Below are 25,517 nucleotides of genomic sequence, written 5' to 3' on the forward strand. Positions count from 1 at the left end.
CCTGTCCTGTCCACTGTGGGTGCTGGTTAGGTGGTAGGCACCGAATAATGGCAGATGAAAGGTGATGGTCCTTGGCCTGACCTTCCTACCACCATGTGTCGACCCTCATTCCTAGAGTTGCGGACCAGGTTAGAGGTCAGGAAATATCAGTTCAGAAGCACCATCCCACCTTTATTTCCATTTGGTTTATTCATTTGCTGCCTTTCAGAGGATCTCACAGGAGATGTCCAAATTACATTTGAATCACCATTTCCAATGAACAGGCTAATTACCCTCATTATTGTGCCAGTTTTCTTGGGTTTGGGGCTGGGGGGGGGAGGAGTTGGCAGTTCTCTTTCAAATGTTAACGTTGCCTTCAGCTGTGGAAGTTATAACTGTAGATCTCAAGTGGGTTTAAAATCTTTCTATGCATATTTTCATTAGGTCTAGGACTCTTTTCTAGCTCATCCACAGTTCATTTCTTTAAAACTTTATAGAAGTTGACAGATATATTATTTATTGAGGATGCTGAATCTGTACATTTCTCAATCTACATGTTTGAAGATGTACTCTGCTGCAAGTCCCCCACTTGGTTTCGTTTCTGATATATTTGCAAATTCTCTTAATTTTGTTGCTTTACCAAGTACATGTTCTCTGTGCTGAGCAAGTATCTTGATACTCACACTTCCAGAGGCAAATTCACGGCATAAATGTTGGTAGGGCTCATTGCAAAGCTTTCTTTTTTCCCTCCTAAGGGTATGTGTACAGTGCAGTGCCATGCAGAGGTACTGCAAGTACCTGAAAGGGTCCTCACGCTGCAGCATGGTAGCATCTGAACAGCCTATGTGGCCTCCTCTCCCCAGACTTGTTCCAGTTTCTTCTGTTTTCTTTCTTTGCACCCTCTTTCTGCAGGACTTTTTTGATTCACAAAACTTCTACCACCATCTCTGTTCTATCAGTAGCTCCTACCCTTCCTGTTCTCTGGTGGCTTTTCTAGTCCATTCCCACCTGCATGTCTGCTGTTTCCTCTGCTGTTGCCCTGGGCTTTCTGAGACAGATACAGGTTTCCCTGTGCTTCCCTTCCAAAGTGTCCCTCTGTCCCTCTGCACATACTTCTCTCATGTCTGGCAGTCTGTGCCACTCCTTTCTGTCTGTATCACATCCTTATGTTTCTCATGATGCTAGAAAAGCAAGCTTTGGTTTTGTGTTTTAATAAACCAGAGCCAAAGCAAAGGTGTTACAAGAGTGTGTTAGTCTGTGCAGCCTTCCTGGGTTTGGAGCAACTTCTACCACCAGAATGCCAGAGCTGCCATGTGGGGAGAAGGCGCCGAGTGTCTGCATCTATACAGCTTCGTGCATGAGGTTTTAGTGAAGCTGGAAAGGAAAATGCTGATTCTTAGAAACAGGGCATTTTTGTAGGAAAGGAGTTGTTTCAAGTAGTTTCCTGTCATGTTTTAATATTTTATAAAAATTAGGTCTTTTAAAGTGGTCTTACTTTATGAAATTTATAAGTCCTGGAAATGTAAAAAAAAAAAAAAAAAAAGAAAAATATTAATGTTGGCAATAACTTTGAAGGCTGTGAAAACTGAGTATTTTAATTGACCAAAACTCTTTTTTTTCCAAATATTGGATAGGACTATTTTTATTTTTTAATTTGTTTCTCCATCCCAACCCAATTCAGGACTAGGAAAAATGTCAAGAATTCATAAATACTCACTGAACAGAAATTATTTTCCCATGAAGATGTCTTTGCCTCAGCCTGCAAGTCAAGGGTCCTAGAAATTGGCTTGCAATGCCTAGAAAGAGCAACTGTACTGAGCCTGCTAGCGTCTGGGTAATGCCATGTATTTTCGGGGACAGCAGAGGGACTGCTTTCTGTTAATGAGCTATGGATATACAGGCAGGGCTTTCCACGGAATAATTTTGTAACAGGGATAATTGAGCAGTTAATCAAGAATAGCAAACAAGGGCTCCATGGAAGCCCAGTTTACAGAGAGGACAAAATTGCTCTATTTTTCATGTGGCTATCTCAGTATTATGGTTGATTTTCTTTATCACTTGCTAACAGTCTTACTTGGAGAATGGTTATTAGTTTGGAATTTCTACAGTTAATCTGGTAGTTTAGAAGAAGCATTATCACAGCCTCCCATGGGAAGCCCATGTGTCTGTAATGGACAGGGGACTCTGCAACAAACAAGTTGTTATCTGCAAACCACCATCCTTTTTCCCAGCGAACTGGCTGATGGGGGTCTCCTGGCCAGCAAGTCTTGCTGCCTGCAGCCGCTAATGCCCTTCCTGCCCTTCCACCTGCCTGAACACGACAGTGGCAGGGACATTGGGGTTTACTCTTCGTGGCCCTCCGTGCCCCACATCACGGCTTTTCCCGATCTTGCTGCACCATGAGACCGTGGAAGCCCACGGCTGCAAAGCTTTGTCTCTGTAGAAAGAAGGAAAAGTAACAAGGGAAAGGATTAAGCTGCTGAAAGGCATCTGGTTTCGCTGCGTGAAGGCACAGCTCAGCCACATAATGCTTTTGTAGGTGTGGGGGGAACAGCCCTTCCTCTGCCAACTTTTTGGCAGTCCCCCTGTCCTCAAGGTTGCGTGACCCGTTGCCAGTTTGTATGTATTTATCCTATGGCAACATTTACTGCTAATAGACCCTGGGTGTGTGCTGAGGAGCTCTCGTACAGGCTATTATCTCCCTTTCTGTTGGAAGCTGAGCTTTGTTGCTCTGCTAACCAGCACAGCAGCTGAGCGAACACAACATAATGTTCATGAATTATTGCAGGCAATGTCCATGTCCTCCCCAGTGGTGTGTGGCAGGGTCATCTGCTCTTCACTATTCTGGTCTACCCAGGAAATCTCTTTCAGTGTCTATTTTTGCCTAGTATTTTCGTTTTACATCCAGTGCAGTGGTGACACATTGGTTATTCGACCATAATTCAGTATATAAAAACAGACGTAACTAGGAACATTGCTTTCTGCATGGCCTTGAGTGCTGAAGCAAAACTCAGCTGACCCGAGTGGGTGTTTTTCCAACAAAACAGGCTCCAGGTTTTTTGGCTGACACTTTTGCGAGCATTTTGCAGCCCCAGTTCACTGGAAATCGACTTTAGATGTGTAATCTCACAAATGCCTGTGCTGCTGCCAGTTTTCAGCAGTGGTGGGATGGGTGCGCTCCGGAGTGCCCGTCAGCAGCCCCACACTCCCACAGTCATGCTGGGAACACCGTGGGGCTCGAGTTGAGGATCCCCTCATGGCGGTGGGAGGTCAGAGATGGCACGTGCTGGCTCTGGCTCACAATTTCCTCATGGCACTACAGACTTGTTCCTTGCAGTATTTTTTCTAATTCTCTTGCCATTCATGGTTTAAAGATCTTGAAAAAACGTCTCTTAAGAGTGATTTTGCATCACTTGATAATTCTCACCATTAGAAGTTTCTCACACTGAGATTTCATTTATAATGTGGTAGCCACCATGAAAACAGAGGAAGCTACAGTCCCAGCCCTGCAAAACTGTCAGTCTAATAATTTTAATTTTGAAGGTGCTATAAAATTCAGCTCCCGCAGCCTCCTTCCAGCTGCTGCTGTCACAGACATCCCTGGCAGGAAACCTTGTCCCCAGTATCAGAAGCAACTGGGTCTCAGGCATCTTTGACCCACATGGTGTACCCCACCTGGGGACATATTGCTGTGTCCCCATGTTGTCATACCCAGTGTGCCGGTCTCCTGCGATTGTGCGCAGCTTTCTCCATCAGTGTCTGACAAGAAGAGGGAATGGTAGCTAACACTCTAAGCAATGCAAACGTGTGTCTGCATTTTTTCTACCCTGATGCGGGTGATATTGATTGGTCCATTAATGTAAATGCCTTGGCTGTTGTATGTTGCTTTTCTTGCTTATTAATCAAAATAATGCAAAATGAGGGGAAAGCAATTTTTTAGGAAAAAATGAAATACAATCAACAGTGATTGAATACAGACTGCTGCAATGTGATGGGGCTGTCTGCCACCCACTGCAAAATGAGGGAAAGCAATTTTTTAGGAAAAAAATGAAATACAATCAACAGTGATTGAATACAGACTGCTGCAATGTGATGGGGCTGTCTGCCACCCACCAGACATGAGGATACCCACAATAACTGGGGAAAAAGTTGAAATGCTTTATTTTGACATTTTGTGTACACACTGTTTGGAATTTTCGTCTCCAAGCAGTGTTTTGAGGGAAGATTTGCCTAAATCTGTTTGTTTGGTTAAAAAAAAAATGCAGCCAAATGTTTTGTTTGTATCTACTGACACATTTCAGTCAACTGCAAATGTCTTTTTTGGACGTGCAGGTTTTTGTTTCGCCTGGAAAACAAAATGGAAGGAAGCAACTTTAATTTGCGGGCACCTTGAAGTTATTTCTGCTACCTACAGTTGTGGAGACCTCCCTGTAGCCAGCAGCAGATGCAAAACACTGAGACGTATACATAATATCCAGGATGCAAATACTCCCACTGAACCAATTCACAGGTTGGAAATCGAGCTGGTGCTTAAGTGCCTTGGCGGATTGAGGCTTTAACAATAACAAATAGCACTAAGGAGCAAAAATGATCAATTAAAGAACTCCTAATGAACCAAAATACCAGCCTCCCCAAGTTGGGAAGTCCAGAAGCTGAAAGGCAGATTAGAGAAGGTGTGAAATCCCCTTGTTCGGTGTTTCTCACTATGTGGTAACCACTGCTCTGTGCTGCTTGTATTTCCCTGTGTTTTCTCGGTAAAGCTGAAGAGAAGGAAACTACTTGAGACACTGTTGCCGATCCTGTTCGTTTCTGTTACACAAAGAGTAGGGAGAATCCAGATATTTATTTATGTTCCATGCACAGAATGTAAAAAAAAAAAAAAAAGGGATGTCTGGAAAAAATTACTCTCTTTTAAATTGTTTGTAGTTACCTCAAACCTTGGAAATACTCATTTGTTTTCTGATACAGTTGATGGATTTTGCTGTGCAGCCTGGCATTGTGTAAGAACGTAATGCATGTAGTAAAGGTGACTAACCCCTGAGAACGTCCCCACTGATGCCAAGTGGCCCATATGCTGTCATAAACACTTTTTCATCTCTTTTTCATGCTGATCACAAGAGCCCATTTTGGGTAGAAGATCACATTAGGCTCATTCATTACCTGCTGTGCTGGTCTGTGCATCTGCAGTGCAGCGTGTCTGCACTGAGCTTCGGACTACATCCCTGCATGCTTTCTGATATTCCAAATTGTCTGTCGTGGGTATACAGATCTTCTCCTGTGTGCATCCTGGAACATTCTGCCACAGAAATAAAAATTACTCGTAAAGGTGGCTGAACTTCTTGGGGATATGGTTGTTGAGAGCTGATATTAGACCATATATATATCACCAAGAGAAATTCCTGAAAATTGATATTTGTAGCAAAGCTATCACTCCTTGTAGCAGAAGAGAAAGAAACTGACTGGCAGATTATTCTCTATTTTTATGAATAAATTTAAAATCTAATGAGAACCACGGGTGTGACACACTAGTGAAATTTTACAGTACCACTGCAAACTTTGATCTTCACTTTTTTTTTTTCTTGAAAGACTGTCTTTGTCCAAAAGCAAAATTTCAGGCCTAGGGCTACTGAAGACCATCTTTAAACTTGTCTTGTGATTTTGAGCAATACATCATGAGAGCAGTGATGTTCAGATGATACATTGCCCTAATACATCACAAGAGCACTATCGCTCTCATGATATATTAGTATAATACACTATCAGAACACTATCACTGATGTATTACTCAAAAACACAGTTTTTAACCCTCAAGAATCATCCTCATCTCTAGGCTGAATACACTGAAAGCTATGGATAATGATAAGAATAAGCAATCGCATATTGCGTTTCTCTAGGGTAAGCTGAGAAAAAAAAAAGAGTGGTGTTCAGAATATTTCATTAACTGAAACATCCTTGTAATTTCATTTTATTCACTGTGCAAATATTTTTATGGATTGAAGCTAACACAATATAGGTATGTTTGAATTTTCTTACAAATAGACTAAGAAAACCTTTTTTTTGATTTTGGATTTCGTTATAGGCTTGAGCCATGTTTTGAGAATGTTTCAGTGAGGTGCATGAATTTCAGCTGGTTTCTACCTCATCAAATTGAGTCAGGTGCAAGCTGTCTAAATTCTATGTAAAGCATTTGTTTCTGATGCAGTCTTTTTTTTAAAAGGATTTAGGCACCATCTAAAAAGATCTGGAGACACATAACTGTGATCTGTCACTCAGATCCTTTGCTGCCTCTCCTCAATGAGGTGTTGGGTTTTTTTTCCTGAAGAATTATTCTCAGTTGGTTTGGGTTTTTTTCCTCCCAAAAGAGAGTGAAAGAGAAAAGGGAAAAGATAAAAGAATGCTTTGCAATGTTGTAGCTGAACTTACTGCAGAAAAGCAGATAGATGAGCATTTCATTTCCTAGTAGAGTTTGAGTCTTGAGAATCTTGAATTACCCTTCCTATATGGTATGAAGAGACTGTCATAATCTCTTAACAGAAAAAAAATATAGTCACAGTAGTAATACAACATCAAGTTGGCAAGGTGGCAAGTCATATATTTGCTTGCTTGTCCATATTTTTGTTCCTTTTCCCCATATCTCATCAGCTTTTGTGACAAAAATACATTGCCCCTCACCTCCCTCCCATACCGGGTAGCCCAAGGCTGCCTGTGCAGCTTATAGTCCTTAGCTCTGCTACCCCCCGAGCGATGGCCCTGCCATCAGGAGAGTGATGCTCATGCTTCAGGCTCTGCAAAACTGGGCTCATAATTCTTGTGCCTTGTAGGTTTGGGACCACTTGGTGCACTGGAGCCCGTGTCCCTGCAGGCGTGTGCCCCCAGCACGCACCTCATACCACTGGGGCCTTCAGTCTGTTATATTCGGGCTACAACCTCCCAGGGGGAAAAGCAAAACATTAAAGTCTTTTTAACCTTGCGAAAGACATTGCATTAGCGGTGCTGAACAGCCTAGTGCATGTCCTTTTCTGACAGCCTTTCTACCTACGTGGTCTCCGTTATGTACCATCGGCTCCTCCATCCCCTGACCTGTGCAGCACAGCACTGAGCCTGGGGCTGCCCACACGAGCCCTCTACCCACACCTGCTACAGCTGTGTCCCATCACCGGCACCTTCTTATTCTTGTCGGTTTTGAAGTCACAACACGCAGCTCTGAGGTACATTGTCATTTCAAAGCTGTGGCTAAATACATCTCTGACTGACAACTATGAATAATTCCACAGAGCCCCTAAACTTCCAGGCATTTCACTCTGAAGCTCATATAATACAGCAGAACTGCTCTCTCACGTTTTTCATCTTTTATATTCTCCAAAGAGTTGAGATACAGTTATGGAACAGGTTAATGTATTTTCCTCTGAAAATAATGCTGTGGGAGCCTGTGCACGGTTACTTGTATGTGTGGAGAATAATGCTGACAATCCAGAAAAGAAAGTCATGAGCTTGATAATCACCATTATTTTGTTTCATGTTTTCAGCATGTTCATGTCCATGTCCTTCCAAGGAGGGCCGGAGACTTCAGCAGGAATGACGATGTCTACAAGGAGGTAAGGGCTGCACTCCATTTCTTGTTCAGAGTTGGGTTTGCTGTTAGAAAATCATCTTAATGATACAGGCCCTACCTTGAGTGGAGGTAGTGGGATCTCTGCATCTTTATTGGTTGCAAAGAGCCTGCGATAGCACCAAGCCCTACACTGGGGTTTCCTTGTGAGCTCTGGGTCAAGCTGTGGTCACACAGGCTCCCGAGGGAGGATGCTGTCGACTTCTTTGGTACTTCAGTCTGTCACCATACACAGAGCGAGATGACATCTCTACCAATAGCTGTGTTCTCTTATTTTAAGGGTATGGGGAAAAAGGGTGACCACGCGGTTAGCCTGGCATGCAGGGAGCATGTCCTACCCCGTCTGCCAGCCTGGGGTGCCAAACTTCCCCCTTCCAACAAGGGAAAACACAGGCGGCTCGTTACAACTCAATCAGAAATTGCCTTCCGGCCTGCTTTTTGTAGGGCTCTGCTCATGCTCTGGACAAATCACATCATAGCCCCAAAGATAAAAATTAAAGAGCAACTATGCATATAGATGTAATAATATATGCATGTGCGCAGATTGTGCAGCGGAGCTGGGGACATGAGCTGTTCCAGTGTGACTGAATTACTGGCTTTTGTTTAAATGAACAATTGTACTGGCATTAACAAAAAGTTTTCCCCAGCTTGACAGCTGTCACAATGAGTTAATGAAAAAAATCTCACTATTGTTACATTTACAGATGGTTCTTAGTGGGTTTGGTAGGATCCTCTATCTCAAATATGACATCTCCTTCTCTTTCTGAAAGTAATTAATATAAACTTGTTCAGTGCTACTGCAATACCATCTGCTTGAAGGAGAATTCATGACATTTTCTGCTTTTGTATTTTTTCCTTTGTGATATATACATGATGACAACTCTCCACTCACAAAAAAAAGATAGTGTATTTTAAAGTTTTCTAATGACTTAACTATGCAAAAGTGGTGAAAAAATTTTATTATTGACCAGTTACATGAAGCGTAGAGACTGAGAACCCCACTAATAAGGGTAAAACCTTATAATGAGACTGCTGAGCCAGGAGATCAAATGAAATTACATGATGGCCATCTTATGTGCTGCTGTAGTTAAAAGCAGGTAAGTGAGGCAACTTGAAAGTTAACATTTTTTCCTCTTCAAATGTGTTAAGTGGTTTTAGATGCTGCACCAACCCACAAATTCTGTTCCCATTTTTGTCATATTTACAATTCCATTTTCTTCTTTTTTAACACATTTATTTCTCCCTTGTTATATGTAAATACAAAGAGACAAAACTCTGTTAATGAACTAGACTATACATTTAGTGTTGTTAAATGCAAAAGGGTGACAAATTGGTGAAAAATATTTTTGTCTCGTAATTTTCAGTTACGGCAATTGTAGGTGTTGCTTTTAGCAGACATAGGAAGCAAAAATATTTAGACATAGATGTGGTAATATATCTTTTAGCAGAAGAATGTACAGCCTCAGAGTCTAACCAGCTATTCTTGAATACCACAGAGCTAACTTATGCTTTTGTACAGACTGTAGCTGATAAAGATTTCATGGTTTTTTGGGAAGCCAGGGAAAAAAACCACATTTGATGCTATAAAAAGTTTGATGCAAAGTTCTATTGCTGCCTTGATTGGAGGATGGAGAGGCTTAAGCTGTATGCTATCATAAGTGGATAAATCTATTTTGAAAAATACAAAATGGACAAATTACTGAAAATACAGCTGACTTTGGAAATCATTTGGAGCTTATGTCAGTAAGGCAAAAATCTTTTGATATGATGCCTCTCTGTGTTGTACCAACAAGACATATCCCTTTGTCAAGAAGATCTTTTATAAGATTTAGGAAGATATGTAGATCATGGTGGGGCAACAGGCTGAAAATCTACAAGGGATAGAGTACCATTAGGTGAGATGTGGGTGCTAGAGAGAGCTTTAAATCCATCGTCCATGAAATTTGTACTTAGGACAATCCAAAACCTGGTTATAAATGATGCTTCGTTTTCATACATTCGAGTGATAGATGGAGTTGTAGTTCAGGCAGCAAAGACCACCTTCCAAAATCAGCCCCACAGCCTTTTCCTTGTAGCATGTGACATGGAGGCTGATCAGCCTCCCTTAAACAATTTGTGTAATTGTAAAGCACACCCAGGCTAAATTTTACATATTGTGGTGCCTGCTTTAACTACCGCAGCTTTACAGCTATTGGGCGTAATTTTCACAGATTCTGGATGTCAGCTCTGGTTCAACCTATCTGTTGCAACCCACTATCTATCTGTAAATGCCTTTGAGCTCTCCAAGCTCTGCAGTTGTCATCTGTATATGCTCAGCAGATTGCTGACAAATCCCATTGCTCTGTGAGTGTTTGACAGTGAAGGGAATGCCCAGATGTTGAGACATCAGTCCTCTTAGGGGACTTCTAGAGTTGAGACAGCTAGAAAGTACTTGCAGACTCTTACCGTGTGCTTTATTTCTCCCATTTGGTTTGGGAGTGACCACCCATCTAATTGAAAAGACGGAAAAAAGCATATCAGGTTGATCCCTGATTAGTCTGTTTACTGGGCTCTGGTATCTTCAGGCCTTTGGCTATGAAGCTCTGATATAGCCTCGTCTAAAGCAACTTTTAAGTGTAAAGAGTATAGTTAAGGGTAAGGTATATCTTTAGCATTTGGATTTTAATAAGGTTGTTGATGGACACTAATGTCTGCTGGTTTCTGGATAGATATTTGGAACTTCAATACTGTAACATTAATTGTAGAAGGGATAAAAGAGGGGCGACAACTATTTCACAGCACCTTCTCTAAGGCATTTCTTGGTGGAATATGTCACTTAATATTTTAGGTTTCTGTACCTCAGTGCATATGAAAGAAGTCACTGCATGATTTTTCTAAGATACAGAGAGAATGATTAATAATGAAAAAAAAGAATCTGCATTGAATATTTTAGATGTATTTCCTCTGCATCTTTGTGGGTGTATTTCCTGGGAGGACATTTCCCAGGGAGTGTTAGCTACCCACCCTCTGGGCTCACCACGGTGAAAAGTTAAAGGTATAATTTTTCAGTTCTTACCTTTTCCTGCAATTATTTGAAGCCTAATCCTGCAAGTGTGCACATGTCAGAGTTAAATTGGTCTTACAGGCTTTTTTAAAGGATCAGACCCTTCATGTTTTACTATTGCTGGATTACTTTTCTCATCTACATCTTGAGGAGTTCTTATTAATTTATTTACTTTTTTTCTTGGCCAGCAAAACTATAGCAGCTAAATATTAGGAAAACTTTTAATCAGAATACCTCTTTATTCCTCTGTTTTCTATTTGGTTTGAAATAGATTAATATTTTTACATTTATTAATCACGGAACTTAAAGGCCTTCCTACCAAGGAGTTGCCTGCTTTGAAGTAGACGAGGTTTTTTGCTATTGTAAGGGCGTGTTCACAGTATCCGATAAGAATTTGGTATTAATGAACATCTTTACTGTCGAATGTCACCCTGTGTTGTTGCAGTCAGCACAAGTGCTGCAGAGTTGTTGGAGGTCATCGTGTCCAAGGCATTCAAGAACATTATGCTGAAATGTCTCAGCAGTTTCATACACTCAGCCATCTGTGGGCAGTCCTCATTCGGTGTATGTTTGAAAAGTCCATAGCACAGCCTGTCCCTGGTCTCCACTGAGTGGTTAGCCATTACCACAATATAAATAACATTCATCATCCTTTAGGTTGGCAGGTAATAGCCGTGCTGGGGCAGAGAGTGTGGGACTTTCTCAGAAAGGAAGACTGAATCAAAAGTCCGCAATACCGCTGTCATGAGTACTGACCTCAATAAGTTAATTTTGAGGCTGACAGACTCGGATGGGTGAGAGCTGCCTGGCCTCTCAGCAAAACCCTGAGCATCCCTGGCATGCAGTGGTGTGTTTTGTGGTGCAGACCCCTGTTCCTCCCCAAACTCTGTGTTTCACTTGGTGAAACACAGAAAAACAGCAGCCTGCTGTAACGGATGCAGCTGCAGCAGTGATGCACAGCCGGGGCTGTTCATGCAGGACAAAGAATGCCCATCCCCTCGCCAGCTTTGCTTTCATGCCCACCTCATTTCCTCACCTGTCTTCAGTTCCCAACCTAGGCTGGAAAGCACTGAAAATACCGTAAAAGGGAAAAGTGTGAATGAGAGAGGTTAACCCAAACCCCTGTGTCTCTATCCCCTGGCTGCCTGCCAGACCTGCATCACAGACCTCTTGTAATGAGCCTGGGTGAAACTTCCTAATGTGAATTCTTCAGTAGCTTAGAGATTTTGTAAAACACAGAAGCCAGCAAAAGAATTTGGTTCATGCTGTCCTCCTTCCCTCTGGCATTCAGGCACGCAGAGAGAGAGTCACTTAGGGAAAGATATTTTGACTTAGTGATCTCGTTCAGCACATTATGTTAAATCATTTCAGCAAGAATACCTATTAGTAATCATTTCCAGTTCCAGGGAGGATGAAGGAGACATTTTGGCATGTGAATCAAGAACCTGCTGGGCTGCTTCTTCAGGCTAGCAAAACAGGGGAACCGCGGTGAATTCAGAAGTTTAGTCAAACAAGCCTGAAGTTTAATTCTCCATGAGTGGCTTTGACTTGTGACATGCCTTCGCTCTGACCTGCAGACAGCGTCTTGCGTGCTGCTGGGCACAAAGCCTGGTGGAGGGCTTGAAACCTGAACAGCTGCACTGAACTGTTTGGGCTGCTTCTTACTTAAAGATAAGGTATATAATGAAAAGATAAATAAAACCTAATCCAGGTCCTGCTAGACAAAATGGAAAGATGCCCAACAGCTTCTGTGGGCACTGGATTGAACTATTCATGGAAATTAATGGCATGCAGAGCTAATAGGCTGTTCCTTGGCCTCAGAATTACATTGCACCTTCTGGGAACATATTGTAGCCTGCTGGTAGATCAGTCTGCTGCACCTGAACTCCCTTGGGGCCAGACTCTGCTTTCTTTGCACACTGCATGGGTAAACCCATGGAAAGGGAGGGAAGCAGCGCAGAATCTAAATTGGTAATATTTTTTTTTTAAAAAAGCTCTGTTTTTCCCAGGTACAAGTTTATTTCACTATCTTCTTCTGATGCGGCAGCAAATAAATTCTTCCCAGTAGGCTGTGGATTTCATCTTGGTCTTGCCAGTGTCGCTCTTTCTGACTGACGGAGCATCTGAGGAGGTTTCTGCTAGCCAAGGAGCATAAGCCTTTCCCAGTTGCTTCATGAGTCTTGTGATATTATAGCGACTCCAGCAGGGCAAGACAGATTAACTGTGCATGAATATTTCCAGCTGAGATTATTGCGGCAGAAGCTAAAACTGTGCAAATAATTATGGTTTGGATTTGGTAGCTGAACGGACAAAAAGTCATTTTGAGTTGACCTGAAACATTTTTTTTCCCATCAAACGAATTTCCTTTTTGAGTCAAACAGGATGATTTGTTTTCTGGACCATGATATTTTATCTGATTATGATTTGAAAACCCCTGGAGACTGCTGGCACCCCGTGCAAGTTTCTTGCACGTGCCCAATTTACATAAGGCAAAACTGACAAATTTGTCAGTAGGGCCTAGCAGGAATACTGGGAGACATCCTATCGTCACGTCTATCTCCCTAGATGGAAACCCCACTGTTTGTGGTATTTTCTGCCCTTTCCAACCCTGTGAGGCATTTCTTAATTTGATACCTGAAATCTCTGAGACCTCCCTGTATGCCGCATACATTGGCTGCACCTATTTTAAGATAGCAGGATATCATAATCAGATCTGATTAAGAGCCATATTCACTGATATCTTCCATCGGATCTAGAGAAATGGAATCAGCTCAACTACAGGAACGAATTAGAAGTGGTTAGAAGGGTTCCCATTAAGGCAGCCATCCCTCATGCCCTTTACACCTAGACTTTGTCTGGAAGGTAATGTACAGTTGGCATTTTACATATCATCGTGTAGTCTCATTGCCCTCTAGCCCAGCTGTCTCTCTGCATTCCATCACTGCTCTTGCTGCTTCTTACTTTTTCCTGCCTCAAGGTTTCTACAATTGTTTTCCTTATAGGTAAAAAATATCGGCTTGCAGAAATCACTTACATTTAGTCTATAATATAGCAGAGACCAATTATTGTGACCATTACAAAAGATCTCTTGGCCCCTTCTGTAGGATGTTTACTGTGTTTAGCTCAGGGTGTATTTGCTCTTTTGTGTCCTTGATGGTAGTTCATTGGCAAGTGACTTAGTGACAAAAAGCCTCCAACCAAAGACAAGTTGCTGATAAGGGGATTAAAGAGAACACGGTCTCTCAGGCCTGTTTACTCTGTCAGTGCTTGGACTTGCTTAGCTGCTCAGGTGCTTCTTGTGTATTCCCAGTCCCCGAGGTAAAACTGTCTCCAGACCTCTGCATATCCTTTGATGCACAGCGTAAGCTGAATTCATGCTGGTGGGGAGAACATGCCCCATTAGTATCCTAGATACTCAGTTTTTTGGAACTGATGAGATGGAAAGTAAACAAAACTATTTTCCAAAGAGAGATTTTTCTTGTCTGAACTGAAATGTTGCCATAAACTTAAAATGAAATACTCCCTTGCATTCTGTTTAAAGTTCAGGGTATGGGAGCAGCTAGTTGGTAACCCCCAAAGCAAATCACACTGAAACCCAGCGCACTGCACAACAGCTGACTTCAGCAATTTGTTCTGCCTATAGCAAGAATTTGGAGAGTCCCTTCTCAATCCGTAGGACTGGTTCTGATATGACCGGTAGCTCACAGTGATCCGACCCTCTGACCCACATGCAGCTATGTAAAGATGCTACGGTTTTAGCTTGTGATCCCACAAGGAAAGAGCTCTTTGTACCCTGTAGTTTGGGGCAGTTCCTTTATCTGCTGTCTTGCAAATGTGGATCACAATATTTTGAGGGATCAGCTTTGTCCAGTGGAGGTTCAAGTACCTCCTGGGAAGTGATCATCTCATAGGAGACGCCATCTGAACTGGTTGTTGCTGGCAGTTTCGTTGGCTCACCCAGCACTGAATCAGCAGCTTCAATGATTCAGATGCGATGCTATCTGCCACTTTCTAAATATGACTTTTGTAAATGAAGGTGGAGGTATATTAATGGAGCCAAGCGATCTTCCTCATTGGGAAGTAAATAAAAGTCTGATGGGATGGGTTTACCAATATCTGCAAGGTCAAGTTAATTTATTTTTTGAGTCAAAAGAGTGAAAAAATATATAGATATGAGAAATAAGCTCTCCAGATATGTGCTTGTATTCTGGTTTTGGTTTTTTGGTGAAAAAAAAAAAATCACGCTTTCTTTTTCCTTTATATATTTGCCCACTGTGTTCCTTCTGCTTTTTTTTTTTTTTTTCTTCTGGGGAAATAAAAGTGTAGAAGGAAGCTGAACTGAAAGAGAGTTAGAAAGAACTGCCAATAATCCCAAAATAGAAAATAGAGAACTGAATGTTTGTGGTTTTCAGAAACCAAAATCACATGCTGACAGTTTAAGTTGAAACCAAAATCAACAAATCTCTTATTTAGGAACTTTTAAATATGAAATTGTTTATTAAAATAAAAGTGAAAATTATAAAATCTGAAGAAAAGTACTTCTTTTTTAATAAACAGGTATTTATACATTTGCATATATATATTTATGGGCATACACTTTATGGGGACACACTTATAGGCAGAGTGGAGGGCTCAGAAGCACATGGAGTATTTATTTTGGCCCCCTCTAAGATGACGAATAATGCCGCATTTTTACGTTTTCTGCTGTAGCATGCTATAGCTGTGTGTTTGGGTTTTATTCATAAACTTAGTGTTTGTGGGAACTTGTGGACCTTCTATTTTCCACAGAAATGAATGGGATTTGAGCATCTACATCTCTGAGCAAGATCTGATTGTGTCATGCCTTTGCTCAGTATTTCTGCTACAAGAATCATCAGTGAAACAGTTAACAACATTGAAATATAAATTGCCATCCTTGAGGCTCCAGAGTTAACACCTTTCTGTTACCAGCTCGCTGTGGTTTCACAGTTAACACCTCACCTCTTTCTGTAGAAGACAACACTTTACATTACAGCTTGTGGTCTGGGAAAAAGGCTACAGAGTTTGTCATAGGCAAGTCTCAGTTTCACGTATTCAAAACAGTAGCTAAAAAATTCATTGCCAAAGATAGATCAGGCCCCGTTCTATACCATCGTTGCCATATGTTAAGAAGGACTTAATGTGCATAAAAGGCAAAGGTACAAAATTATTTTAGGCTAAATACTGCAGGAATATGACTTCCCTTTCTAGATGCGTTTACTCAAAATTATTTTCTGCTCTTTTGGGCCCTGATGATGCAAGTACACAGGCCAGTTGCTGGGATGGCAAGGGCTCAGGTCTCCCGTGGGCAGACCTGGTGAGGGATTAGGCCCATACGATATCAGGAAGAAGGCTGATGGTAAAATGAGTGCAGAAGGAGAGCGGACATTGGCTTTTGTTGCAACGTTTTTGCATGAAGGTAGTCCAAAGAGACCACAGACCTGTTCCCATACTGGGAAAGAAAATGTTTATTTCAGTTTCAGAAAGGAGATTTTAACAAATAATTGCAGCAGAGTGAAAATTTAGTTTGACAGAGTGTCAGGATAATTATACACAATTTGGTTTTGTTTAAATATATTAAGCACCATTGTTTCTTTTCCATGTTAAGGATTCACTTGAGTGCTAGGTTGCAGCAGTTTTCCTTAATTGCTTTAATCCTTGGCCTTAAGAAAATGAATACTTTAAATTTACACTTGTTAAGTACACTGCTAATGAAGAAAAGGCTTTAGCAATCTTTGGCAGACAAAACTGTATGTAAAAAAAGAGAAAGCAAAGAGAAAAAAGAGAGAGGGAGAAGCTAATCACCAAACCATTCTGTTAATGCTTATTTTAATCATCCTGCCTGCCCTTCCTGGCAGACAGAGCCATTAGGCTGCAGAGGCAGGAGGCGAGCTATCACCGTCAAATGGCGCTGATGTTGAGAATTGGGCCCAGGAGTACAATTTGACTTGTCAGTTTATATAGACATAAAGCTTCATTGTTGTGCACAGACACAACTGGCTTTTTAAAAGTCTATTTCCCTCCTGATGATGTGAGAATCTGCTCCCCTCTCTCCTACTGTTCTCCAGCCCTCAAATTTATTAGATAGCGTTTATAACCCTGCACAGGGTTTACGTGGCACTGCAGGGGCAGGTGGGCTTCAGCAGTGCCACGAGCAGACCACAGCGACCACGCTTCCCAGCTTCGAACCACAAGGTACCCGTCGGGGTGGGGGGGGCAGGTGTTCAGCAGTGCCACGAGCAGACCGCAGCGACCACGCTTCCCAGCTTCGAACCACAAGGTACCCGTCGGGGTGGGGGGAGTGAAGAGCTTTGACTCCCACACTGGGTGATGTCTCATTGCAGGGAGCTTTAAAATGCCCATATCGCTGCAAAGTCTTCAGAATTGTTAATTCTCTGTGGAATTAAGTGTGAGTTTTAAAACACACAGGATGCTCAGAAGAAGAGAGGAGCTAACGGTGTTTCCTTGGGGGGCAAAAATGAAACAACTCCAAATTTAATTACCGGAAACATATAATCTGTTTTCAAAACGAGCTCATGTTGCTATTTTCCATGTATAGGAAACTTTTATCTTTCTGACAATTAACTTGTGTGCTAACAACTTCTTTTGGCTGAAAATGCCTCCCCATGTTGCAGGGAGCCACTGAAAGGGTTTCAAGTAGCGCAGTGCAGCATTTTTCCCAAATTTCAACTTTTGCATTCTGCAAAATGGAGAAAGTGTTTATTGGTGCCCACATTGAGCAGTGGCATTTACTGCTTCAAGAAAAAGCAAGCTTCAAAATCCCGCTTGACTGAGTTGCAACCTAATTATAGCTATCCAAGCACAGGTATTCCAATAACCAGGAAAGCAGGGAAATAAGGCAGCCTTTGTTCCACATCGCCCGGACAGTTGCAGTATTGTGTACGGGGCTGGCAAAGAACCCCTCCTGCATTTAATTGCAAAAACCAACCATGAGTTTGTGGTAAACATATAAGCAAATCCAACTAAACATTTGTATCTCCCTTTTGCCTGCGTAAATTACTTCTGTGTAGTGGCAACTTGCTTCTAGGGATTGTAATCTCTGTGGAAGTGGGAAAGCATTGCAATAAATAGAGTTTTTAATGGAAGGCCTATTTTTAGAATTTTTTTTTCTTGAACGATCACTTTTTTCTTCCTTTTTGTAAGGAAGAAGTCTATTCTCATTCATTACATTAGTGTCTTTGAAGTGGCAAATGCACACAACTGCCAGATCACGTACAGCATGGGAGTTACGCAGGGTTTTCTTCAGCTGAAGCATGATTGTGAGCAGTAATTGAGATTAGCTCCCCAGGAGAAGGGACTCTGGTCTCCTCCTGATCTTTTTCTCAGTAAAATAGTTGCACTTAATGCATTTACGAGTAGATTCGAAGTGCTAGCATACTTTCTTCCCATACCCCTGCCAATTCTGTGGCAGTCTTACTGAAGAAATAACAGTACATAAAGCTGCGTAAACACTCAAGGTCTTAGGTGTCTGCTTCCACTGGCACTTTCAAATTTTCTATTTGAAGATAACTTCATTTCACACTTTTACATCTGAAGTGCCTGTTTTTGGAGACCTCTGAGTATTTTTTTTTACATACGTTAATTAAGTTTCCTACCAGCTCTGTGAGTGCATTAAGTAATAGTACTTGCAGGTGCGATGCAGAGAGGTGAAGGGACATTGTGAAGTTATGGAGTGAGTCAGGGTAAAGCTGCTGAGTGCAGATACATCCATGAATCTCTGAACAAGCAAAAGGAGGGAGGTGGATTGATCACCCATCTACAGCTACATGGAGTAACCCAACACATGAAGTTCATGCTTCCTTGTAGGAAACTGTGGCCCTAAGGCAGCTGATAGATATGCTGGGATGTGCTCCCCAGCTTTGAGCAACATTGAAAACTTGGATGACTCTAAAAAACTTTGCTTTGGCTTTTTTCTGGAGAATAATACTGCTGGCATTTACAAAGTCAGACTGTCACCCGGGAGTACACTGGCTTAATTCAGCTAAGGCCTGCGAGCTGTAGCAGTTGCTACTCTCTGAAGGTGGACACCTCAGGTATTTAAGCAAGGGGTGACATGTTCACCCACCTGTAGATAAGAGTGGTGTTACTAGGACTGGGGGTCTACCATCACTGGTGTGGTGTCTCCTAGCAAATGCTTAGGGAAAAAATGATAAGAATGCCTCCAGAAAGGCACATCCAGGGAGTCCTTTAGCATAAGTGGATTCTCAGGTGGAGTTTTCTAAAAAAAGATAAGCAAAACAGCTGGGGCCTTGCCTGCCATTGACTTTCAACAAGAGCCAGATGTCTAAACACCTTAAAGACTTTTGAAAAGCCAGCCCTTTATCCTTCTGTATTAGGTTGTGGTGAGAGGTATTGACACTCAGTAGGATGTTATTGGCATGTGATTTTCTCCTCTCATCTTGCACAAGGGCATGAGGCAGAATTGCCCTCTGCTGCATGTGAGCAGAGGAGCTTTGGATTGATGTATCAGCACTTCGTGTTTCCGGGTTGCTCTCATGAACATGTGCAGAAGGAAAATACCAGTAGAAAAAGGACAGTTCCTGGGTTAGATAATGTGCTCCATTGATTAACATTCTTTACTCCACTTTTAAGTGTGGTAAACATAATGAAGCTGAGAACAATCTAGTGTTTTTCCACCACTTTTAGCAACCTCTTGTCATTTTAAGCTGCTGATATTTCTTCTCTGGTACTACCTGGTGATCCTTTTTATGCATTTATTACTGTTGCTTCTTCTCAAGAAATAAATTTGCTGAGAGTAAAGAAAGTTGCTCATTAGGGCAATGTAATTAAAGGAAAAGTAGACATCATGCCAAGTTCCGTTTTTTCTACAAAGCGCCACCTTGGAGATTGCCTGAAACTCAATTACTTGTTGCTATGCTTATTAGGGAGAACAATGTGCTGAAATGATGTCTACTCCTAATAACCTTGTTTTCTACATGTGAATCATGTTAATACTTTTTTCTTTAGTGCCTTAATCACCATGTATAAAATGGGTCTATTTCTAGAGGGAGAATGGGGAAGGTGGGCCGCATGGTGGGTGTTCTCTGAATTGCCACTCTCCGTGGAGAGTTTCTTGTTTCCTGCTGGTCCACATCATTTTTGTTTGTCGTTGTTTTCTTTTAATTACATGGAACAGCATTTATTAGCAAATTACATCTTGATAAGCAGTTTTCCTCTGGTGAAATGAAAATGTTCATCCTCTGCCTTGCTCCCTTCCTTTGGGGGAAGGAGTGAGCGGTATCTTCTATATCTCAGTCTCTTCTACCTTACCCCATGGTTTAACCAAGACAAATAACTTCTGCAACAGAAAGCTGCCATTAACATTTGCTAAATAACCTTGTTCCGATAACTAGTCCAGTGCCCAACTTTTCTGCCCAGCGTGCAACCCTGATATCTTCCCACTGTCCTCCTAATATAGTGTCTTCAGCTTCTGTGAACTGGCTGTTCCTATGGCCCCCAAAAACCTGTGTGCTCCTGTGTTAGGTGGAGCATCAGGCTGTGTTACCTGTGAATAACAGTCTTCTGTCAAGGGCTTTGGAAGAGACTTGAAGCCATGAAGGAAACATGAAGTACTCCCATCCAGCCCACAACATACATACCCTCCTTAGCTCCATGCTTAAGCCTACCCCTCTAAATGCACAGGCAACGTGTTAACTGGATATTCCAGCAGAAGTGAAGGACAGAAGTCTTAATCATGGTAGTAAGTGAGGCCAAAACTGTTATGGGAATGTGGGGAAATTGCCTGAGGTTCAAGCTCTGTGGTGGCCAAGCTCATCTGAGTACCAGTAAGTTCCCCTGAAATTCTCAGCCAAAATGCCACAAGCAAGCATAAAATAATTGTGTGCAAACCTCACTTTTGATCAGAATTGTGGATAGAAGTGGCTGAATGTTGAAAATATCTAAGGGAGAGAAAGGGAGGTCATTTGTACATAAGCAAAAGAGAGATGAGCTCAACTGAGAAAACTTTGCTCCCAGTGTGGAAAAGAACTGGAGGAATGTACGGCTTTTCTCTCTTTGGTGTATGTCTGTGCATATGAAGAGGAGGATAGTCCAAGTACCACCAAGTGCCTTATATATTGTGTAAACTACCAATTATATGTTATATGAATACACTGTTCCTAAAAAATGCTCTGTGTTTTCATCTTAGAAGGAAATGCAGGGCTGTATAGTTAACCATTCCTTCTCCCTCTTTCATGTCAGAATATTTCAGTCCTTTTATGTGGAGCGCAAGGGGACATGATTGAAAAGGAAAGTCCTACCCTTTGATGTTTATTTGTTGCATTATCCACTTTTCATGGCTCTATTATTCCAGAATCCTATTGAGCCATTCATCGCTGAGGGGAAATCTCCACTGCTGTCAGTAGGGAATTTCTGCCTCTAAATCACATAATTTGGCCCCTGTTACTTAACTTGGGGCCAGATTATCAAAAATGTTGAGCACCAGCTTTCCAAAGGCTTAGCACCTCCAACTGAGGACAGATTTTCAAAACTGCTCAACACGGAGCAGCTCCTGTTGTGACCCTTTAAGGACAGATTTGCAAAAGAACTCAGCAGTTCCCTTTCACCAAGGAGCTGAGCCCTTTCCAAACTCTGTCCAGCTTTGTTTAGTGCCAAGCTGGAAGATGAGGACTTTTGAAAATACGGCTTTTCGCAAACTGTCTGATATGGAAAATGTTGTTACAAACATCAGGAAGGACTTGAAACAAGTGTTTGAGAAAAGACAAACCTCCATGTTTCAAGACATGCCAATTTTTATTGACTGATAGAGGGGCTGGGAGAAAATTTTGGATCTGAACAGGTTTTCCCGTAATTGCCCACTAGGAGGTTTCCTGCCCATTCCCTTGCAGCAGCTGCCAGGCAGGATGCTGGAGCAGAGCACCGCTGCATGTGCTGAGGCAGCATGGCAGTTCCTGTGTTCCCAAAAATGCATTCACTTAGCAAAATGTGATTTGCAAGCACACTAGCACAAAGCAACCATTATTCTTCCACCGTCCTTCCTGGGGAAGAGAGGAGAGGAGAGGAGATGAAAAAGATTCATTTGCACCTTATAAAAATGGGTTGAATTTTTCTTTTGAAGTTTTAAACCCAAGATTTCCCTTGCATGCACTAGACTGCCATGTTCTCCAGAGAGGCTTCCCTGATGTGGCTAGCAAGAAAAAGCTGTGCAGAACAATCTGTGTAACCTGGGAAGCTTATGGGTTAATAGGTGAGTGTTAGTTCTTGACCTGGAAGTTATTGCAGGCAGGTGGCAATGGAGAATGTGATGGCGAGCAGGTATTTCAGTGCATAAAAATGCAAGACTTTAGGCTTTAACTCTAGGCAGCACTTGAGCTCCTTGGAAAGTGGTTCTGATAAACTTTTGTGTTTCAGTAAACAAACTGCACATCTTGCATGTGCCTGCTTTGGAAGGTGGGTGTTTCACTCCCACATGGGAGCAGGCAAAGGAACACCAAAGCCTCAGCAGTCAGTTCGGGACCTGGCACAGTCCATTGCAAAACAGTCATTTGTTTTTGATCTCTGGAGCTGCACAAAATACCTAGAGAGCCTTGGCACATCTTGCCTTCAGTCCTCTGAGATCCCCTGTGAACTTAGGATGGGCTTTTCCTTTGGTTATCCAGCCCCACTTGCATTTGGTTTCACTTCAACATAAGTACTTTTTAAAATACTGAAATCGATGAAAAAGAAATAAAGCAAAGGGGGAGGAGCAGGCTTGGTAAAAGCCTTTATTGTTGTTACCAGGACTGTGCAGCTTCTGTGATTATCCCTTGCCTTGTTCAGCAGTGTATAATTTAATGATTACATCCAGGGCGTGCTATTAACTTTCTTTTCTACTTCTGCAACCCCAAAGCTCATTCATTCTTTTTACTATTCCCCACTTGACGCGTGTGTATGTCTAGGGGGAGGGCAGTGGCTAAAGAAGTGTTATGGATTTCATATCTTTGCTTCATCTGCCACATTATAGCAAATGACAGTTGATTAGGTCTTTCTATAGATCATTACCAATTGTTTTCTACCTTGCAGATACTGCTATTACGACAAATCTATCATATCCTAGAGATCCTATGCAGCTTGTTATTTCTGCGTGATTTATTACAGTTGCAGTAGAAATGTTGTTAGCGAACATTGGGGAAGCAGTGAATATATTGAGGAATATCAATGTATCCTCATGTTCTGGCTTGCAGTGACAGTCAGTGATCCATCTCACTGACACTTACCTTGTTAACATTTTGATCAGATGGCAAATTTGTCATTTTTCATGGTAACAAGTATAAGTTTGTACAAGAATTGCAGAAACATGGGGAAGATAAAGGGCCCCTCTCTTAGTTTTTTCCAGTGTGATGTAATCAGTAATCTTTCTGGAAAATGAAATAATTACTTTGTGAAAAAGCTTATCCACTGGAAAATGTGCCAGTGTTAGAAAGCTCAGATTTCTCTTCATTTGAGGATTGAATGAGTTCTCTTTGCAGCCATTACTGACACTTTGATTAACACACCAAACCAACATGAAATGATAATATAGAACAGAAAGGTTTACAGTCAGATTTTCTCTCCTTGATTGTAGTGGGAAACACAAAGATCTTGCAAGTAAAAGTGAAGGCATTATCTCTGGGAACAACGGAGTACAAAATACTGCAAACACGATGTTGCAAGTTTCTTCTAATCCTCACAGTCAAAGCTCGCTCTCAGCTCAACTGTCGGCTCTGCAGCTCTCCCGTTCCAAAGCGTGGGCATGAAAACTGTGCTCAAAGCACAAGTGGGCTACACGGGGGGAAATTACAGCCCCTCATGTAATAGAGTCGTCTCAAGGTGCCAGTGACTCATCTGCACAGCCCATGAACATAGGGAAGGGGGCGACAAAAAGAGTGGGATGTTGCCTCTTGGAGCAATACAGCTGTTTACCGTCTCTGTGCGTGGCATTAATAAGGGCTTGTCCACGTGAGGGATTGTGCAGGCAGCACTGATACAAAATCAGCCTGGACAGAGGATGTGTGCATGACTCAAGCTTCAGGTCAGGACCATACCAGACTAAACCCAACAGAAATAGCCATTCTTCCACGACTTGCATGAAAGTTGCTTTCATTCAGTTATTCTCGTTCAGTTTCATCCATTGAAAATTTCTTGGCTGCATTATTTCAAATATCAGTGAGCCACAAATGGCAAGTGCCAGATGTAACCTCTCAGTCAACATAATGGAAAAAACAGGGGCCAAACAAACAGTTCTTCATTTTAACCTGATAGCTTAAAAAACACAGACTAGATAGATCTTGAGACTACTTGGACTAGAGTTTTATTTAAATGATACATCTTTTCATTCTCATCTTCACCTAAATGACCGGGGAGATTTGATCCTCAGCTGGGTTTGGCTTTATCTTGTTGCTGCTTTTCTAACTTTCTTTATAATGCATTGTCAGGATGTAAATGTTTTGAACGTATTATTAGAAAGGCTCAGATTGTATCCAGAGAATGCACACGGAAACTGAAAACTGCTGCAATTGTGTCACTTTGGTCATAACACTACAGCTTTGAATTGTCTAATTCTTCTAATGTTATGCATAGTGATGCAATAGTTCAGGCACCAGAGAACTCGAGCAGCGAGTCTTAATGCTCTGCAGCAATTTGAGAAAGCACAATGTCATCTACTAGAAGGTCTAATTGTTATGATTAATATTTAGCATAGGGAAGTCTATTTGGAAGGGCACAAGTTACATCTGCTTGCTGAATTGAATGAATTACTGATTTTTCATTTCCTTTTATTTTTAGCATTCTGTTGAATAGCAAAAAATGTATGAGTACATATTTGCTATAGCAATATCTCTTGGACTAAAGGCTCTGCCTCTTAAAAAGCCACTCTTCAGACGCCTGGTCCAAGGGAGCAGGTGGGCGGCAGCACATTTGCTGCTTGCTGAAGTGTGAAGCGAGGATCTCTAATGGGAGGGACATTTAGGTGCACCAGAGGTGCAGCTGCACCAGAGAGCAGAGACCAGACAGATGCAGGAATAGGGCTGATAAGGTGACAGGAGACAGGAGTGAGCTCAGGCAGGTGGCAAGGGGTGGCTTTCCTTCCTGAAAAGGAAATGCAGCAGGGCATCTCACTGACGTATCAGGGCCTGACGGCACAATCTTTCTTTTTAATAATGCCACACCATAAATACAACTGCCTGATAATTCTAGTCATTTAATAAGTGCTTCTTCTCACTGAAAACAAAGGGACTTAATTAAAAAGGAAGAAAAATAGTTAATTTCCATCAAGTATTGCTGAAGGAAGTTGGGCAAAATGTTTTCTGGGAGAAAAAAGTAATAGTGAAACAGGCGCAATGAGAATAGGCAGTGAAGCAAGTTTAAGAGAGCTGGTTGACAAGATATTGCTGCAATTTGTCTTTAAGATCCCATAGAAAGCTGACAGATTTCTCTAGGTCTTGGTGACATTCATATAAAAAAGTTTCCTAAATCACCGGCTGAAATTTTGGACAATGGTTTCTGATAAAGGGACATCAGAAAGCTTCACCTTCTGAAATTGGTGACTCATTTACCATTATTTCCATTGAAGAGCTGAGATCTTCCCTTTAGGAAGAGAGATGAAAAATTATCTTCTGAATGTACCATATTGCTTCCGATTCCAGAGAGGAGAAGGGAATTAATGTTGAGGATGGTGTTGCAGTAATTAGTTTCAGATGCAACGGGCTGAGAGTAAATCCCAACAAGCAGCAAGCAGGGGATTCACCAGCAGAGCAGCTGGAGGGTGGTACTTTTTTTAGAATATGCAATCAGTGTTGTTCATCAGTGTTTTGCTCCTTAATAATTAGAGCAAGATTAAAAAAAAAAAAAAAAAGCGGAGAAGATTATTGC

General features: G+C 41.8%; 1 protein-coding gene across 2 annotated transcripts in view; it reads left to right on the forward strand.

The window, feature by feature from the left end:
- The window catches only part of FHIT (fragile histidine triad), a 648,955-nt gene that overhangs the window by 542,738 nt on the left and 80,700 nt on the right, over positions 1 to 25,517 (forward strand). For both annotated transcript variants that reach the window (XM_009284393.2, XM_009284394.2), the window contains exon 6: positions 7,506 to 7,574. In XM_009284393.2, coding sequence (XP_009282668.1) covers positions 7,506 to 7,574 — 69 coding nt within the window. The remainder of the gene's footprint in view (positions 1 to 7,505; positions 7,575 to 25,517) is intronic.

Source organism: Aptenodytes forsteri, unplaced genomic scaffold (assembly GCF_000699145.1).
Source record: "Aptenodytes forsteri isolate BGI_AS27 unplaced genomic scaffold, ASM69914v1 Scaffold53, whole genome shotgun sequence".
Taxonomy (NCBI): domain Eukaryota; kingdom Metazoa; phylum Chordata; class Aves; order Sphenisciformes; family Spheniscidae; genus Aptenodytes; species Aptenodytes forsteri.